Raw genomic sequence first — 20429 nt, 5'->3', positions numbered from 1 at the left:
ATATATATATATATATTTGAAAAAAAAATTTTTACTTCTTTAATCTCATGCAACAATACAAAACAGTATTGCTGCTTCGAAATATTTCAGACATATGGACACATTAGTTAATTAAGTGGCGCAAAGCAACACCACATGCAACTTGTTCTTACATTGTTAAATGAATTTGATAAAAAAAAAAAGTGCACAACATTTTCACGCTAGAAAGCATGTTTGATTCTGGAATGTAACTGATATGATCTGCTGCAACGGCCCCTTTAAATACGAGATCAATGTAGCGAATTTTGATGCTCTCGCCGCTGGAGCTGAAGGCAGACAGTGTTGTTGCCAGGGCAGCCAGAGCGACCTCTAATGCTCTCACCGCCTTTGGTGTGAATGTACAGAAACAATTAATTTGTTATTGTAAATTTAAAAACAGTTTACTTCATTAAAAATGTTAAATGGATTACAGCAAGTCACATGGCAAACACAGACCCATTCAAGCATGTATCAATAATTTTTTATTAATCTCAGACTACACAAAATATCTGCTACACATCCAGAACACCATAGCTCAAGACATTGTTAAATCCAGTTTGAGGCATCAGGCTCTGTCACAACTGAAGCTGCACAGTGCTCGGTTGTCTTTAATCCTATATAATTGGTTTTTGTTACAAAATGCGTCTGCACACCCAGACGAGACTGTGCTTTGTGCAGTACATCCATCTTCCTGCAGTGAGGGGCTTAAATCTAAATCAATGTGCCATCCTTCATAACAAAACCCAAAAATAAAGGCATACTTTTCCAACCTCCTTTCAAAGAGAAGACTTCAGAACTGCAAAGACCTTCAGGGCAGACTCGATGCAGCCGTCGAAATTGGAGTGTGTGAATCCGTCCCCCCCACACACCAGCAGAGGCTGGGAGAGCACTGTCATCTGCCCTGGGCAATCAGCCACCGATCTTGTCACCTAATTAGGGAACAACAAAATTGAGTGATTGGGGATCCAATAACTGATGCAACCTCATTTTTACTCTGATATCGAACATGGCTGTAACCCTTACTGTCCTAAAAAAGTGAAAAGGGCTAAAGCAGTTGATGTTTGTGGGTATGCAAATGAAAACACATTGAAAGTATTGTGCTCTTTTCACTGTGTGGAACATCTCTGTGGGAGATGCACGCAAAGGTTAAATTAGCACTCACCAAGTTATAAAAAATGAGTAGAAATCGATAGTGAAGAAAGATTTTATTCCCTCCTGTGGATTTTATATTTTATTTTTCAAAAATTCATAGTGATGTTTAACAAAGAAAGGATTTTTTTTCACTGTATATAACTAATTAGGTCTATATTATTAGTCCCTTAAGAAATTATATATTTTTTCAATTCGCTACAGAACAAACCCCCTTTGTCTATTAACTTGCCTAATTAACCTAACTTGCCTAGTTACACTAAGTTAACTCTTTAAATAACACTTTAAGCTGAATACTAGCGCCTTGCAAAATAACAAGAAATATAGTATGTGCTGTCATAATGTTTTTATAGATTCTAAATCATAATGAAACAATGAGAATAAGTTTCATGGCTGGTCAAAATAATTATGGTACTTCAATTTGCTTAATCCACTGATTATGTTAAAAATGTTTAGTAGGTCTGATGAAAAGTAGGTTTTAGGCCATGGATGTCAATATTGCATAACAAATGGCTAAAAAAAAAAGAATGTATAAATAAGAAAATGCTGCAAAAATGTCTTAATAATGCAGGGTATGTTAGTTGACTGTTTTTTTTTTCATATATTATAGAGAAAATGAACTGATTAAATACTGAAATCATGAAAAGTCATGAAAAAAAGTAATGAAATGGCCTCCACAGAGTCCAGACCTGGATATTATAAAGTCACTATGGGATTATGGGCAACATGGTGGCTAAGAGGGTAGCAAAATTGTCTCACAGAAAGAAGGTTGCTGGTTCAAGCCCCGGCTGGGTCATGTGGCATTTCTGTGTGGAGTTTGCACGTTCTCCAATGTTCGCATGTGTTTCCTCCGAGTGCTCTGGTTTCCCCACAGTCTAAACACATGCGCTATTGGTGAATTGAATAAACTAATTTGGCCGTAGTGTATATGTGTGAATGCAAGAGTGTTTCCCAGTGTTGGGTGGCAGCTGGAAGGGCATCTGCTGTTTAAAACATATGCTGGATAAGTTGGTGGTTCATTCCGCTGTGGTGACCCCTGATTAATAAAGGGACTAAGCCGAAAAGAAGATGAATAAATATTGGAGACAAAATCATCTGAGCAAATACTGAAATTATGAAAAGTCAATGAAAAAAGTCATGAAATGGCCTCCACAGACTCCAGAACTGAATATTAATGAGTCAGTATGGGATTGCAATATTAGAGAAACATTATTGTAATAATAATAATAAAATAAATAAATATGAGCCATCTAAATTGAAAAGCGAATTTCAGAACGTTCTAAAAGAAAAACATTTTATCATTGGTTTTAATCTGAAAAAAGAATTGATGAAATTATTGCAAATTTTGTTAAAACTAAAAAAAACCCTGAAAAATCACATTTATATAAGTATTCACAGCCTTTGCCGAGAAGCTCTAAATTGAGCTCAGGTACATTCTGTTTCCACTGATCATTCCTGAGATGTTTCAGCAGCTTAATTGGACTTCACCTGTGGTAAATTCAGTTGATTGGACATAATTTGAAAAGACATACACCTGTATATATAGGGTCCCAGGGTTGACAGTACATGTTAAGGCACAAACCAAAATAAACCCCCCCCCCCAAAAAAAAATTTGCCACTCTGAAAGTTCCAATGAGCACAGTGGCCTCCATCATCCATAAGTGGTAGATGTTTGAAACCACCAGGACTCTTCGTAGAGGTAGTCAGCCATTTAAGTTAAGTGATCGAGGAGAAGGGCCTGAGTCAGGGAGGTGATCAATAACCCAATGGTCACTCTGTCTCAGCTCCAGCATTTTTCATGTGAGAGAGGAGAACCTTACAGAACAACAACCATCTGTGCAATCCACCAATCAGGCCTGTATGGTAGAGTGCCAAAAGGAATCTGAAGGACTCTCAGACCATAAGAAACTAAATTCTCTTGTCTGATTAGACTAAAACTGAACTCCTTGGAGTGAATGCCAGGCATTGCGTTTGGAGTAAACCAGGCACCGCTCATCACCAGGCTAATACCATCTCTACAGTGAAGCATGGTGGTGTTTGCATCTTGCTGTGGGGATGTTTTTCAGCAGCAGGAACTGGAAGACTAGTCAGGATAGAGGGAAAGATGACCCCAGCAATGTACAGAAACATCCTGAATGAAAACCTGCTTCAGAGTGCTCTTGACCTCAGACAGGGGTGATGGTACGTCTTTCATCAGGACAATGACTAAAAGCACACTACCAAAATATCAATGGAGTGGCTTCACAACACCTCGGTGAATGTCCTTGAGTGGCCCAGCCAGAGCCCAGACCTAATCCTATTGAATATCTCTGGAGAGATCTGAAAATGGCTGTACATCGTCGCTTCCCATCCAACCTGATTGAGGTTGAGATGTAATGCAAAGAAGAAAGGGCAAAAATTCCTAAAGCCAGGTGTCTTGAGGCTGTAATTGCTGCCAAAGGTGCATCAACAAAGTGCATCAACATGTAATTTTTCAGTTTTTTATTTTTAATAAATTTGCAACAATTTCAAAAAATCTTTTTTCACATTTTCAATATGGGGTATTGTGCGTAGAACTTTGAGGAAATAAATTAATTGAATCCATTTTGGAATAAGGCTGTAAAAACTTGTGGAAATAGTGAAGCGCTATGAATACTTTCTGGATGCACTGTAAATGCACCAACATACTTTGCCTATTTTCATTCAGAAATTGACAATTAAAATCTAAAAAATATTCAATTATGCTGAGCACTGTGTATAAAGTACAACTTCTAAAGTAAACATCTTTCAGATTCTGTAAAGAATTGTAAATGATGTTATGAACGTACTGAACCTGCTGTTATTAAAAGTGTATATAATGTTATTTCTTGAGAGCATATTCAATCAGCGAAAAGTTTACAGAAACGCTAATCTCCTGCTTATCTCTTTCCACAACAGAAATATTACTATGTCTGAATGGTGACAGTGAGGGCAAAGTCAATTGTGGTGTTTTGAATAAGCTTGAGCTCAATGATATCAACGGTTGAAATGCATGCTGGTGTGGACTTGAACTGAGTGAATGACAAGACTAAAACAGAGCACTCTTCTGAATGCTGCCTATCAGACCTGTTTGGCAACGGAATGTGGCACACAGAAAATGTAAAACTGTTGCTAATAAAAACTTTTTATATGGACAAAGTTTTCCTTTATAGGTGGCTTGTTGAATATCAGGAAAACCACATTGTGGCTTTAGGTGTCATGTCATTTTTTCAGTGACAGTGGCAAGTATTGTGGAGATACTATTTTGCCTAAAGTGCAAATAGAGTTTGAGTCATTTATAAAACACAGTGATAGATTTATGTATCATATCATATTTATTATAAATACATTCAAAGATGACTGTAGCCAGAGGCACAAAGGATTTTGAATGCAACTTCCAATACACACACGCACCACACACCCCCACACAAATACAGATACACAAACTCCTTTCTGTTATTGATAATGAATATAAATATACACATTACAAATATCATTCAATCATTCATTCATTCATTTTCTTTTCAGCTTAGTCCCTTCATTAATTAGGGGTCACCACAGAGGAATGAACCACCAACTTATCCAGCATGTGCTATTATGCAGCGGATGCCCTTCCAGCCACAACCCAGTAGTGGGAAACATCCATACACTCTCACATGCGCATACACACTACAGCCAATTTAGCTTATTCAACTCACCTAAAGCGCATGTCTTTGAACTCTGGGGGAAACCGGAGAACCTGGAGGAAACCCACGCCAACACGGAGAGAACATCCACGCAGAAATGCCAACTGACCTAGTTGGGGCTCAAACCAGCGACCTTCTTGCTGTAAGGCGACAGTGCTACCCACTGCACCCCCATGTCACCCCATTACAAATATATACAATTCATTCATTTATTCATTTTTTTTCGGCTTAATCTCTTTATGAATGAACCGCCAACTTATCCAGCAAATGTTTTACGCAGCAGTTGCCCTTCCAGCTGCAACTAATCTTTGGGAAACACCATACACACTCATTCACACACATACACTACAGACAATTTTAGCCTACCTTATTCACCTGTACCACATGGACTGTGGTGGAAACCAAAGCACATGCACACTCCACACAAATATGCCAACTGACCCAGCTGAGGCTCGAACCAGCAACCTTCTCCCTGTAAGGCGACAGCACTACCTACTGCGCCACCGCAATGCCCCATATACAATACAATACATACAAATATATTGTGCTGTTTAAGCAGGGCACATATATATATATATATATATATATATATATATATATATATATATATATATATATATATATATATATATATATGCAAAATTATAATGTACATATATAATTATAATGTACATATATAAGTACAAAATTATATTGTCCCAAAGTAGTTATGAGGTGTTTCTTTTACAATGTTTAGATGTGTTTTTTTTAAACATTAATTTGTTAAAACAACACAATCAAATACTTTTTAAGATTTATTAAGAATTTGAGATGTACGATATAAAAGTGTAAATGTCAGTTTTTTTGTTTTGTTAATGTATGTGCCAATGAATCTGTCACATATGCAGAGTGTTTCTCTGATTCAGACTACAATAAACAGCCTTTTAATCACAAAATGTTTTGTTAGACAGAGATGTTGGGAGTAGTCTAGAATTGTACAGCGCTGATGGTTTAATCCTGCAAATGCATAAAAAAAAAAAAATCTGTATACGCCTTTTGATTTTGCTTGTCAGTTTTGATTTGGAGAAACCAGAACTTACAAAAAACATCTTCTATTTAATCAATATTTTGATGATAATGTGCTTGCCAGAATATGAACAGAATCCCTATTGTTATACATCTCTCTCAAACAAACAAAAAAAAAAAACCTTCACCTCAAATATCCAAAAACCAGAAGCTATTTCTCAGCCTTGAACTCAATTTTAGATTAGATTAGATTCAACTTTATTGTCATTACACATGTACAAGGCAACGAAATGTAGTTTAGGTCTAAAGTAGTGCAATAGCAGCAAGTGCATGATTCAAGTTATAAAGTGTAGTTACAGAAAAATTATGGTGATATTTACAAATGGACGTACTATGAAAAACTGTATTATTTTTTTTTTTATACATCTAAAGAACCACCAGCCCCTATGCATGCCAAAGAACTAGATCATGACTCTGATCAAAACTGGTTCAGTCTAAAAAAAAAAAAAAGAGAAACCCAAGTGCAAGTTCCTGCTTTAGTAGCTTTGTTTCCTCATAAGTGAGATTCTCACTGATGGGGGATGGAAAGGGCAGGTAATATATTTGGTTAAAATAAATGGAGTTTTTAATAACAGTGGAGGCACCTTCATTGGTTCAACCACAGCCAAATATAGACTTGATGGAAAAATGAGCAGAATTTGCATGATACTCATCGCCTCTGTGGGTTGTGGGTTCTAGAAAGCAAATGGTATGTGCGACTTGTTCATAACCCAGGTTAAAACTAGAAAAGCTAACTTTGTTGAAGCCATGTTAAGACAAAAAAAGTTCCAACATTTTAGAGCTAGTTTTTCAGTGTACACATTTGAAAGTTTTTAAAAGTTAAGGATATAAATTAAAGTATGTATACGTAGTTTTCGAAAGTTTGAAAATAGACAAAAGGAAGGCAAATTAAAGGGACAGTTCACACAAACATGAAAATTTACTGATTTTTTACTCACCCTTAAATCACACAGAAGATATTTTGAAAAAAAAGAGCTGATTTCTGATTTCCAAAGCAAAAAACAAATACTCTGGAAGTCAATAGTTGACAACAGGTTTCTGACTTTTTTCAAAATATCTTCTTTTGTCTTCAATAGAAGAAGAAAGATCATATTGAAATAAAGTGTGAGTAAATTCAATTCAGTTTCATTCAATTCAAGTTTATTTGTATATGACTTTTCACACTAATTATTGTTTCAAAGCAGCTTCACAAAATGTGCACATTACAATCAAATGACTTAAAAAAAGAGGACAGCATTTACTATCCCTTTATGTCTGAGAGCAGAATGTCTACACGATATGGCACAGAAATGTCAATCCCAAATGTGTACAACAACAATCAACCCAAGCTCATTTCTGATTACATACACTCAAAAAAATGATATGTTGGCGTTAATTAACTTTTTTTTGTCCACTGGTTCCACGTAACCGAGTTAAGTTACCTTTAAGAAAGAATATAAATTTTAGTGAACTTAAGTTAGTTACATAAAGGTAATATAATGTTGTTTAGTTCAATCAACGTAACATTTATAATTTAGTTTTAATCAATGTAGTTATTTAAGTTCAATTATTCTAAAATTGATATTGTTATGTTTAACCAAATAAAAAAACAGTTTCCGTTTCATTGAGTTTATTCAATAGCATTTTTACAGTTTTACAAATTTTCCAGCAATAAAATGACAATCAAAATCCAAATTCTGTCTTTATCTGTATCTTCACTTATTACAATAAGTTAAAATTTTAATACTATTAAAATAATAGTAATACAAGTATAAAGTAAATTGAAAACAATAAATGATTTTAAAAATATGCTTACAAAAACATCATAAAATACACTTTTCAAAATAATACTTTTTTATATAATACAAAAAACATTCAAAAATAATATTCTGCCTTCAAATGATTTATCAAAAATATACTTAGAAAAATTAAGTCGTCTTTTGTAAACTATGCTGTACCTTTTTTGCACTGAAAAAGCAGATAACACTTCAGTTGTTCAAAAAAAAAAGATTAACATTTTAAAGCAAAGTAACACGATCAGCACTACACCATACATTAGACCAACCATCACAGAACATGCAATAGCTACACACATTCATCTCTCTGACACTTGCACCATTTATGCACATTTGCACCAGACATTCTTACAACCACTCCCTATATCTAAAAAACAAAAAAACAAAACATTGTGCATGAAGTCTGCTTCACACAGGTCTGTGGGCTTGATAAACCACATGTAGAAGCATTCTTAATTCTTAAAATTTTTTGTATAATTAGCACATCTTGGGTGTATCGCCTCTTCTTGTTGATTTGCTGAATGTCTCCTCAATTGTAAGTCACTTTAGACAAAAGAGTCTGCTAAATGTTAATGTAACCACTGTAGATTCATAAGGTGGTGTTGCACATCAAGGTTTGCGCTTCATCATGCCCCGCATCCTAAAAAAGTCAGGTAAAAAAATAAAACATTTACCAACAGATCAAAGGTGAAAGGAGGATTTGGTTTAAGAGTAAAATACAAAATGTTTAAAAAAATAAAATAAAATAGCTTACCATGTACTCCCTCACTTAGGGGCTTTGAGGATGCATTACACCTTTTTTCCACTGGTGATGTTCTAAATGACATGAAATGACAATTAGTAATTTACTAAATAATTAGTAGTTAAAATTACTAGTAAATTTTACAGTACATCATTTTAATGTGTGTATAGGCATCTAAAGGCATAGTACCTGGATGATCCACAGTCTCCTCAGCCAGATATGGGACTTTAGAGGTTGACCTGTAAACCTGTGAGGGAGAAAATAGATGTAAGTGAGCAAAGATTTAAAATGATCAAATATAATAATATAAATAGCAAACTACTAAACTTATAAATTTTAACGTGTTAGATGACCAAACAAATAAGCTTACATTACATATGTCATCATGCTAGATGTCATCCTATTTAAGTGTCACATATGCTTGTCAAGATTTTTTTTTTTTAAGTTAACAGGCTTGAATACAATTAGATAATAAATAACAATGTGCCAACACCACATTTTAATTAATATTATGTAAGTTATCAAAACTGGCATTCAAACTCGACGAACTGCTTGACACTCATTTAAAATAAAGACTATTAAATCAAATTAAAAAATCGAATCACTTTTATTGTCACATTATCAGCAGCATGTGTGCTATGATGAGTGAAAAGCTTAGACTATTCTAACATGACTATTCCTTTCTACTAACGTTTGCAACTTTATTTTGGGGGAGTTAATATATACCAAGTATAAAATTTCACAGGAATGCAAAACAAGCTATACATTTATCTGTCTATAATGTGGAAAAGACACAGGGAACATGGCAATTTCATAGCAATACTACACACAAACACAACATAGTATTACAAGAGAGTACATTTATGATTCAAATGTTGTCACAGCCTCAGTATAAATACATAAAAAGTAAAAAAAAAATCTCACCTGTGTGTCCACATTGGGGAAAGCTTTGTGCACGTTCTCAATTTGTACTGTAATCTTCATCTTTTGATTCCCATAATATGGCGCCGAGCTGAGAGTGATCGTTGTGGTTTGAATCTTCTTACTTCCTGTGTTTTTTTTGAAACTGCGCATGTGCAGATATTACTCCACCTATTGACCAAAATGCAGTACTGCAGAAGCAATACAACTCCCTTGCATTCATGTTACATAAGCAAGCTGTTTAAATGTGAAAACTTACTTTTTCTAATTTTTTCCAACACAACACTTTTATTTTTAATACACAAACATAAGCGAATTGTTTAATTTAAACATAGGTACATTCTTTGGACCAACTAATGCCATAATTCATTTTTTTGAGTGTACCCCGATATACATTTCTGGAGAGAGCAAAATACGTCCCAAGAGCTACGTTTCTTGCAGTTTTTTTCCCCGCGAATCCACTAGAAACCACTGTGTATGCTTTTTAAGATCTCAAATTTCTCTCACGAGTGCCATTCGCGCCTGCTATTCTTACATAAATCCACAAGAGGCCGCTATTGACTAAATGACTAATGAATTAACCTATCCCCCACCTTCCCCTTTCCCTAAACCCAACCAATAGTATTATAAAAAGCATCAATTGACCCAGCCACCCCCTTTCCTAAACTTAACCACATTGTTTTGAAAAACAATCCAGAAAATGCCCCCTGATTATTTTTACCACGTTTACAGATTATACCACATTTTCACTCTGTTATTTACTTGCTTATTGTATTTTTTGGCTTTTGTTATTGTCTTACCTGCGTTCTGGAATCGTTTTTTGCCGGACTCGAACCTTGTTGATGTAATAAACTCCGCTCTGCATCTCAAATCTGCCTATGTACGTATCGAGCAACTGGGCAAAATGGTAACAGCAGAAAAGCCGTCCACATGCAGCTAAGCGGTCAGCTGGTAAGCGAGAAAAGGAACAGCGTCATACTGCCCCGTAGCATTCATTTTAAAAACGACTGGCTACATAATTTTCTATCTCTAGAAAAGTGTATATGGCTACATTTTCAGGACGAGCCTATGTTGACAGCGTTGTTCTCTTTACAATAAAATCTGTATGTTTTCTTAACAATAAAAAAGGTGTAGCACTTTGTTTTGATTGTCCATTTGAGTATTAGACTGTCTGCTTATTATCTGCTGATACTGCTCCTTCAACAGTCATTTAACTGACTATAAGAAACTTTTCAAGTACATGTCAACTTACACTAACCCTAACCCCAACCCAACTTATAATGAGAATTAGTTGGCATGTAGATCCAATGTAACTTAAATTCAACAAACCGCCCATCAAAATAAAATGTGACCTAAAAAGATAAACAAATTCAAAGCAAACAATGGCAAATTATCTAGATAATTGTCTAAGAATTGTATTGAGAATTAAAAACTATCCATATATATATATATATATATATATATATATATATATATATATATATATATATATTATATATATATATATATATATAATATATATATATTCACATTGTAACCATGTAGCTGTTATAAATTAATATTTACAGAGGCCCCCTGTTAACTAAATATCTGGGTTGAACGTCTTTATGAAGCACCTCTGTGGCTCATTAAAATGATGTATGTATATTCTACAGTCAGCAACAAATGGTACGGCGCCTCACTGTAAATCTGACCCATGTTTGCAGATACTGTAACTCAGAAAAAGCCACCGCTAGAATGTGTCTCTGTGCAATGTTTAAATGTCGAAATGCAGCATGTAAATGACTACTGAGCGTAAACACATTCCCTGCATGGTCCATTACAAAGGCTTCGGCTGGCCCCAACCCTCCGCTAGATAAACATCGAGGTGCAGGGCGCTAGAGCCAAGGAAATAGTGTCCATTTCCTGGGGCTTTCACTAGGAATCTAACAGCCGAGCGCTATCATTATCCTATCCACCCCCCTCTTGTATCTTTAAATGGTAATCTGTGTGTAAATCAATTGATAAACGTTTGGCCTGAAACATAGCCAAGAACAAATTGTTTGGTTTATTTCAGAGGTACGCTGTTGTAAGTAGGGCCGAACTCCTTAACCTCCTTAAATCTGCTCCACTCAACGTTCTTCTGGTGTACATCCAAACACACACAGGATAGGATGCTAGGATTTTAATAGGATGCTTTACAATATAATTTTTGTGCAAATACATTAGATTAGTCATTACTGAAACAAAGATGGGACTAATCTAACAATAGTTTATAATAACAGTCTAAACGTTAGGAAAAAAATATTGAATGAAAATTTGAAAAAGAGGGAACAATCAAGAGAAAAAAAAGATATATATACGGTACATTTTTGTTGAAGCTTTGTAGTTTGTAATTTTTTTTTGCAATATTTCGCTTGAACATTTTGGGCTCTATTTTAATGATCTAGGCACAAAGTCTAAAGCATATGGCGCAAAAGCAGCCTGGCACATGGTCTAACAGGGTTGTGCTTATTCTCTTAACGAGTTATGGGTGTGTTTTGAGCATAACGTGCATTAAACCAATTAATTAACCAATTAAACTCCCTTTAAGAGTCAGTTGCTTCACACCAAGGTGCATTTGCTATTGACATGCTACAGACTTTGTAAGTGTAAAAACTGAATGCTTTACTAGTGAGAAAACAGTTAAACAGACCATCTGCAGCGCGAGGATAAAGAACAAGTCTTGTCAATTTGAGCTCTTTAATTTCTCTTTACTTTTACTCTTAACTCCTTTACTTCTGTGAATATAGTTTTGTACAAACTCCACTGAAGATATTCATTAGCCTACATATTTATTTTTTTTTGTTGAGCACAAAGATTCATTTTTTTTTCTAAATTCAGTTCTAATTTCCAGCAAATTAATAAATAAACAATATTAACGAAGTGTGGTCAAAAACTGATTTATCCAAACATAAGTCCTATTATTATGCCCCATATGGTGACGAATACGTCTCTAAAACCTGACAGGTGGACAAACAAACAAATACAAGCATGCATATAATAAATAATACTGCTAATAATAACAATAATAATAACATTATACAAATGTAAATTGTTATGAATGAACTGAAAAAGGCATGGTGGCATGAAGAAGGCACTGAGGTAGTGGTTTTTATATTTATGTAGAAAATAATATTTTTTGCAACATTTTAATTTTTTTTTCATTTGTAAAGATATTTGTGTATTGCTCTACATCCTGTGTGTATTAAGCATTTGAACCTACATTAGTGCATAACTAATGCACTCTGCCCTGGACTTTAGACCAGCTTTCAGTTGGTCAATGGGGCGGTCTTTTTTAGTTCCTCAAAATAGCAACATGCCAACAATGCACCTTAACACACGTCTATTTTAGACCAGCATGCCCATGCGTCCACAATGTGGTGCACATGGATTAGCTATTTAAACAATGTAGCGCAAAATGTGAAAATTAGGGTTGCGCTGGTCTGAAAATAGAAACAACCATACACGCCATACACATCTTGCGCTGGGTGTATAATAGGGCCCTTTTCCTTCATATTTTCAAAGATGTTTGGTGATCTGACTATTATTTTTCAGAATACAAGTTATTAATAATAATTTAAATGAATTAACATAATATATCACTTTCATTCAAATGCACCAAAATATATTACCTATATTCACTGAGAAATGGATAAAAATATACATTTTCAAAATGAGGAGCACTAATTTATGCAGACCACTGTATACTGCAGTTAGATTATATGATATTTATACAATTAATATTTGCTAAAAACTCTAAAACTGTATTTGGTTTGACATTGTTAAAAACCTCTTCTTGTCTTTCTTTCTTTTTATTAGAAGAGCTCTGCAATTAACAACATACTGTTTAACCTACAGTACATCTACACACACACACACACACACACATGCACGCACACACACACACACACACACACACACACACACACACACACACACACACACACACACACACACACACACATATATATATATATATATATTAGGATAACATTACCTGAGAACATCCTGACCCCAGAGCTATGCATGCTGTATTTACCAGCACAGGCTCATTCTGAAAACGTAGTCCCACGGACGTTTCTGAAGACTGCGGATTATGTAGCCGGATGTACGTATGGCTGCATTAAATTTTTTTAAGTGAATGCTACGGGGCGGTATGACGCTGTTCTTTTTCGTGCTTACTGGCTGACCGCTTACCTCCGTGTGGAGGGCTTTCCCGCCGTAACCAATTGTCAAACTGACCAGTTGACAATGACGACGATGACGACCAGGTTCGAGTCCGGGGGAAGAGCGGTTGCAGAAATCAGTTAAGACAAAAAAAGAATCCAAAAAATAAAATGAACGAGTGAACAACGGGGTAAGAATGTGGTAAAATCCGAAAATGTGGTAAAAATCAGACGTAAACCGTCGGTTGGGTTAAGGGAAGTAAGAGGGTGGGCGGGTCAATCGGTAAAATTGGTTGGGTTTAGGGAAGGAGGAGGGTGGGTCAGTCGATTGGCCAGTCGCCCAGTCAATTATTTAGTCGTTCGACAGCAGCCTTTGGTAGGTTTACGCGAGAAGAGCGCAGGTGTGAACGGCACCTCGCAAGAGACATTTGAGATGCCAAAAAGCACACACAGCGGCCTCACGTGGATTCACAAAAACATTCGCAAAAACAAAGGTGTATTTCGTTGCCTCAAGAAACGTCCACAGGACTACATTTTTAGAATGAGCCTAAGTTGCGTTACGTTTTCCAAAAAAGTAACTCAGATATTCTAACTTATGATTCAAAGTATTGCGTTACTCATTACATAGAAAGGTAATATTATTATGTAACTCACGTTACTTGTAATGTGTTACCCCAACACTGCATGTTAAATCATTAAGTTATAAAAATAATGCAAAATTTCACTGTCCTTGTTACCGGTTATGCACTATAGGAACAGCAGTAATTTATGTATAATTACATGCTATAATTCTAAACCAAACTATAGTCTTGTTATTTTAACTGCCCACTGCTCCAGATCTATGCTCACTGTGTGTTTGTGCGTATGTGTGCTCTCACTCCTCACTCAAAATGTGTGTGTGTGTGTGTGTGTGCACTTGGATGGGTTAAAAGCAGATTCCAAGGCTCACTTCACTTCAAGATTGTTCTGGATATTAAGTGTATATCAAATCAAAATTAAAAGGGAAAAAAAGGCTTGTCATATTTTTCATCTCTGGAGGCCAAGGCTATGGATTCAATCAAGTTTTATTATTCATTAAAGGAAAAGTTAACCCAGAAAAAGACAATATGCTGTTAATTTACTCACCTTGAGGCCAACCACACTGCTGGTGAGATTTTTATCTTTAGCAGAACAGAAGATTTATAAATGAAACCATGTTTCTTGGTAATACTATGCGCAAACTCTACCAGCACTTAAGGGAGTCAAAACAAAACATTGCAAAACAAAATGAATGTCAGTGGATCGTGATGATATACTGAAACCTTATAAATTCAAATGATCAGTCCGTGTAATAAACTCAACACTTTTTTACACGTTCTGCTTATGTATGCTTTTTTGACTCAAATGGAAGGTTGTACTATTTCCTTGCATTCTGGTTTATGAATCATTAAGTAGAGTAAATGTTAAAGGTGCAGTAGGTGATTGTCTTCAGAAACCTTTTTCTTGTGCTGGTTGAAAGTCTCTTTACATTCCAATAGTAATGATTAAAGTAAATTATATAAATCTATTCATATGTATTTTTATATTTTGAGGCATAAGACAAAAAAAGTTAATTCAAACACATTAATTCATCCAAGACTATTTTCAATTTTACAAGGTACAGTACCTTTAATAGTATCGATAATGTTGATTTATATTTAGTTTAACAACAAAACATAAGTCAATAGCGCTATTCCGCCTAGCCTGCTTCAATGAGGTGAAGTTGGTTCTATATTCACATTGGTTCATTTTTAAACAATGACAACCTGTGACGAACTCCCCATATTGTTTACCATGCTACTCTGAATATGCGGTTTGAAATACCATGCAAATATGGCTTACTAATAAATGTAATTCCTGCATATCGCCGGCCCACCACTAAGCATACAGTAGTCGTTTTAGGACAAAGTGCATGAGAGAGCGATATTTGCATACATGAAATATTGCACATTATGGCAAGTTTTGCTTGCTACACAACTAAAAACATTCTAGATCTAATAAAGTTTTTGTTTCAGAATTGTAGTATTATAAAGTAGGCTACTATAAAGTTTTCTAACTGGCAAATGATATGATCTAGTGAAGAGGTCTCAAACTGTCTACGTGCAGGACATTTGCAGCTCCCCTCTGGCTTGCAACTGACGTCAAAAATAAAATGAGATTTGGCCTAACAAAACATATATTTTTGAATCTCTATCATTGTTGTGCAGTCATATATTACAATTGTGGTTTTGAACCCCCCACCTACTGGACATTTAAGGTATTGTACTATATATTTGGTTTCTCTCAGTCTGTGGTGAAGCACATGCAGATTATTTCTGGGACTTATTTAAACGTTGAAAAATATGTTTGAAAGTGCTCTATTTTTACTAAACCTCTATTTTTGTAAATATTCAAGGGTCATTTGGTTATAATCAGTTTTATACCACCTTTATTTGTTGTACAAACACATCTTAATTGCTTATATCGTTATGCTGGTAGTGTAAATATGATCTTTTTGCTAATATTCGATTGTGTGGAGATTGCATGTTCTCCCCACATTTTCGTGGGTTTCCTCCGGGTTTGCAGTTTGCAGTCGCTGCGGCAAAGTGGCATGGAGGTGGAAAGTTTTGCGGCTAAATTTTGTGTGACAGCAAATGGGCTGTGGTTCAACGATTAAGCCCTGGTGAACCTCCTCAACTATGCCCTCGACAAGCCCCTCAATATCCAGCAGATGCTGAAGTTGGGAGGGCTATCTTACTATCAGTTCGTGGAGCCTCTTGTTCATCAGGCTGCTCATGGCGAACATCCCGATCCCAGCTTTCTGCTGTCCTCCGCTTTGAGGCGGAGAAGGAGGCCATCAACCACAACAGCCGCTCACCCAGTAACAAGCGAGCCCGCTACAGCACTTCTTCCTGAGGGTCAAGTCCTTGACCACTCAGCACTCCCAGAGTCAGGTTAGTGCCACGTTTATAGAGGAGTCTAGCCCTGTATCTCCTTGCTCGAGGAGACTGAGGAGGAAAAAAGCACCAGTGTCAACTCCAGACCCAGAGCACCCTCCAGTGTCGGCTCCAGCCCCAGATCGCTCTCCATTATCGGCTCCAGCCCCAGATGTCCCTCCACTGTCAGCTCCAGCCCCAGAGCGCCCTCCAGTGTCGGCTCCAGCCCCAGATCACCCTCCATTATCGGCTCCAGCCCCAGAGTGCCCTCCAGTGTTGGCTCCAGCCCCAGAGCGCCCTCCAGTGTCAGCTCCAGCCCCAGAGCGCCACTCAGTGCCGGCCCCAGCCCGGCTCCTTGCCCTGCCGGTCCCAGCCCGCCTACTTGCCCTGCCGGCACCACCCAGACGTCTTGCCCTGCCAGCCCAGCTCCTTGCCCTGCCGGCACCACTTAGATGTCTTGCCCTGCAGGCCCCAGCCCAGCTACCTGTCCTGCCGGCACCACCCAGACGTCTTGCCCTGCCTGCCCCAGTCCGGCTCCTTGCCCTGCTGGTCCCAGCCTGGCTACTTGCTCTGCCGGCACCACCCAGACGTCTTGCCCTGCCAGCCCCAGCCTGGTTTCTTGCCCTGCCGGCACCACCCAGGTGTCGTACCCTGTCGGCCCCAGCCCAGCTCCTTGCCCTGCCAGCTCCCCACAGGCTTCTAGTCCACCCGGCTTCAGTTCAGTCACCTCCAGCCCTGCCGGCTCCCCACAGGCCTCCAGTCCAGCCGGCTTCAGTCCAGTCACCTCCAGTCCAGCCAGCTCCCCACAGGCCTCCAGCCCTGCCAGCTCCCCTCAGGCCTCCTGTCCAGCCAGCTCCCCACAGGGCTCCAGCCCTGCCGGCTCCCCTTAGGCCTCCTGTCCAGCTAGCTCCTACCCAACTGGCTCCCCTTAGGCCTCCTGCCCAGCCGGCTCCCCACAGGCCTCCAGCCCAACCGGCTACCCACAGACCTCCTGTCTTGTCTCCCCTGATAGACTCTCCCTGAGTCATCCCTCCTGCTCCTCCCTGGTGTGCCTCTCCACCACTCTGGACTGACCCTCCGGCTCCACCCTGGTTTCCTGCCTGGGCCCTTGACCCACTGAACCTGCTCAGATCTGTCCCTCAGTTCCCACCCTGGACTGTCCCTCCTGCTCCTCCGTGGTTTCCAGCCTGGACTCCCATTCTTGTTTTCCTTCCTGCCAGTCCTTGTTCCTCCTGATCCTCCCTTGACTTGCCCTCTCATCCCTCCTTTGTTTGTATTGTTGGGTCTGGCTTGGCTCACCTCCCTCCCTCCCCCCTTTATGTTGTCTTGCCTGTTCACTTTCCTGTCTTGTGTTTGTTGATGTTGCCCATTTTGTTGTCTTGTGGTGTATCTTGTCTGGCTTGTAACTTGTTAGATGTTCCCTTTACAGACGACAGGTGGCGTCCCTTTAGGGGTGGGGTTAGTGTCAGGGTTCTGCCACTCTGGCCTTGTAAATTCTTGTTTTGGTGGCAGAGTCCGGACACTAGCTCTGTCTTGTCCTGTTTTTGTCATTGTGTGTGTCTCTGTGTGCGCGCACGCCTTCGTGGGTGTGCGCAGAGCTTGATGCGGCTGCGTGGGCTCTGCGTGCCTCGGACGCGCGCGCTCTTGTACTCATGTTTGTGTTTTGTTCTGTTTGCATCGCGCTGTTTCATTCTCAGCGTCTTCGTCTAATTGGTTTCGGTTTTGGTTGACGCTGAGATGAAACATGCGCGTTGCAAATGTGTGAGGGCCCGGTAAGGTGTTCATCTATCGTGTGCTTGTGTCTTGCATCTATTTGTGTTGTCCAAGCACGTGGTTCTGTGTTTACATTGTGGCCGCGTGCTTCAATCTTGTCCTTTTGTTGTGAATGTGTGGTTAATGAGTTCTCTCATTGGCTACGTGTTCTTGTCCTGTTGTATGTGAGCCCATGGCTTGTGTTGTCTCTCTGTCACATGCTCTCCCGTCTATTGTCTAGTCCCACCCTCCTTATTAACCCATTATTAGTATATTAGTTTCACATGTTTAACACCGGTTTGTTCACCTGTGTATTAATTTAATTCTGCTTTATATTCTCCTCATGTCTGCTGTCCTGTGCCAGTTCGTCGTCGCTAATACCCCTGTCATGTTGTGTTTCCAGCTGCCAGCCTGCCCAGTCCAGTTTGTGTGTTTCCCCCTCAGGGTTGTTTATTTTGCCTTTTATTTTATTTTATTAAGAATAAATATTCATTCACTCTGCAAATGACACTTCCAGCTGCAACACTAGGAAACCCCCATACACTCTTACATTGACACACATACACTACAGTCAATTTAGGTTATTTAATTCACCTGTATCGCATGTCTTTGGACTGGTAAAAACCAAAGCACCCGGAGGAAACCCACACGGGAGAACATGCAAACTCCACACAGAACTGCCAACTGACCCAGCTCGAACCAGCGATCTTGCTGTGAGGTGATCATGCTACCTATGAATGCTTTATTCTTTACCAAATAAGGTTTTCTTTTTTGTTTTTTACAGTAAGCACTAGCAGGTCAGGTCAAGAGGCACTGATTATTGCATACATTCTTTATCACACATTTAAACAGTCACCCTAAATCAACACAAAACATTGATAGCCCAAGACCCAACACATTTATTGGTATTTATTGTATTGACTTTAGAAATACACTCAGACCACAGCAGATGTTTTTAATGGTTGAGGCGGTGTGTGCATTATACGCCATGCCTTTTAATTATGAACTGAAGTAATGTATTATTAAGCACGAGTGATAAAAAGGAACCTGTGTTCAGCACACAAACAGTGTAGTGCTTGTTGAAAAACGCAGTCTACATTTACAGTAGATTGAAAGTCATGACTCATGAAGAGCCTTTCCAGCCATTAGAGTCAATGACTTTGACATGTGGTGAGTTTGAGTGTGTGCTGCTGATTTGTGCTCAGCAAACTGTGATGTGGCCAGTGACTAGGAAACGGACTTCATGCCCTCTGTGTGTATGACCAGGAACTGGCATGTGCACAGGTGTGTGTGTGTGTGTGTGTGTGTGTGTGTGTATGTATGTGTGTGTGTATGTGTTAGTAAGCTTTGTGTGCAGTCTAAACGGGCCTTGGCCCACTCTCTGGCACTCAGCGAGCTCAACGCTCCCACACAGATGTTCTATGTCCTCTGACCTCAAGCTGAGGCCCAACGCTGCATGTCACAGAGGAGCTGAGAGTGTGGGGGCTTCCAAAGAGAATATCTGTGTGTGTGTGTGTGTGTGTGTGTAAGAGAGAGAATGCAACTGTGTGTGAAAGGGTGCAGTCCCACACAGTGTGTGAATGCATAAAGTACTACTGTAAGTCTGTGTGTGTGTGTCTGTGTGTGTTGTGAGCCAAGTGAGTGGGGGGAGAGTATGGATTTCTATATGTGTGAATCTATCAGGTCTCTTTTGAAAAAGTTATATTGTTTTTTTTTCAATCTGTTTTTTGTCTATTTTCCATGAATCTATATAATACATATTAGAGCTGCACAATTAATTGAAAAAGATTGCGATCTTGATTCGACCCCCTAGACGAGAGTTTAGGGGAGAAGAAAAGGAGGCTGCACACGTCTTTTTATTGTTTCACATACATTGCTCAGCGGCATGGACACCTCCAAATGATGATAAAAGAGTCACATACTGTATTTATAAGGTATAATTTACCAAAAAATTTCATTTTTGTCCTCATATAATGCTGTATTCACGGCCAGTAATATAATGCTGTATTTTACCAGTGAATTAAATGGTCTAATAATGTAGCCTATATAATGTTGATTTTACCAGTGAATTAAATGGTCTAATAATATTGTCAATGACAGATTGCAAACATAGGCCTATATCTCAAACATTATTCAACATCAGAATTATTGTAAGTAGAATAGAATTATTTATAGAATTCAGTAGAGCTACACACAATATTATT

At 38.3% G+C, this 20429-nt stretch overlaps 1 protein-coding gene across 2 annotated transcripts in view; it reads right to left on the bottom strand.

Moving 5' to 3' along the window:
• Positions 1–477: 477 nt before the first annotated feature.
• Positions 478–20429, bottom strand: part of rnls (renalase, FAD-dependent amine oxidase) — a 184622-nt gene continuing 164670 nt past the window's right edge. For both annotated transcript variants that reach the window (XM_087274908.1, NM_001002607.1), the window contains 1 exon segment: positions 478–947. In XM_087274908.1, the coding sequence (XP_087131034.1) occupies positions 795–947 (153 nt within the window). In that variant the 3' untranslated portion in view covers positions 478–794.

This window comes from Danio rerio, chromosome 12, assembly GCF_052040795.2.
Source record: "Danio rerio strain M-AB ecotype USA chromosome 12, GRCz13ab, whole genome shotgun sequence".
Lineage (NCBI taxonomy): Eukaryota > Metazoa > Chordata > Actinopteri > Cypriniformes > Danionidae > Danio > Danio rerio.
This window is presented reverse-complemented; position numbering and strand designations above follow the sequence as displayed.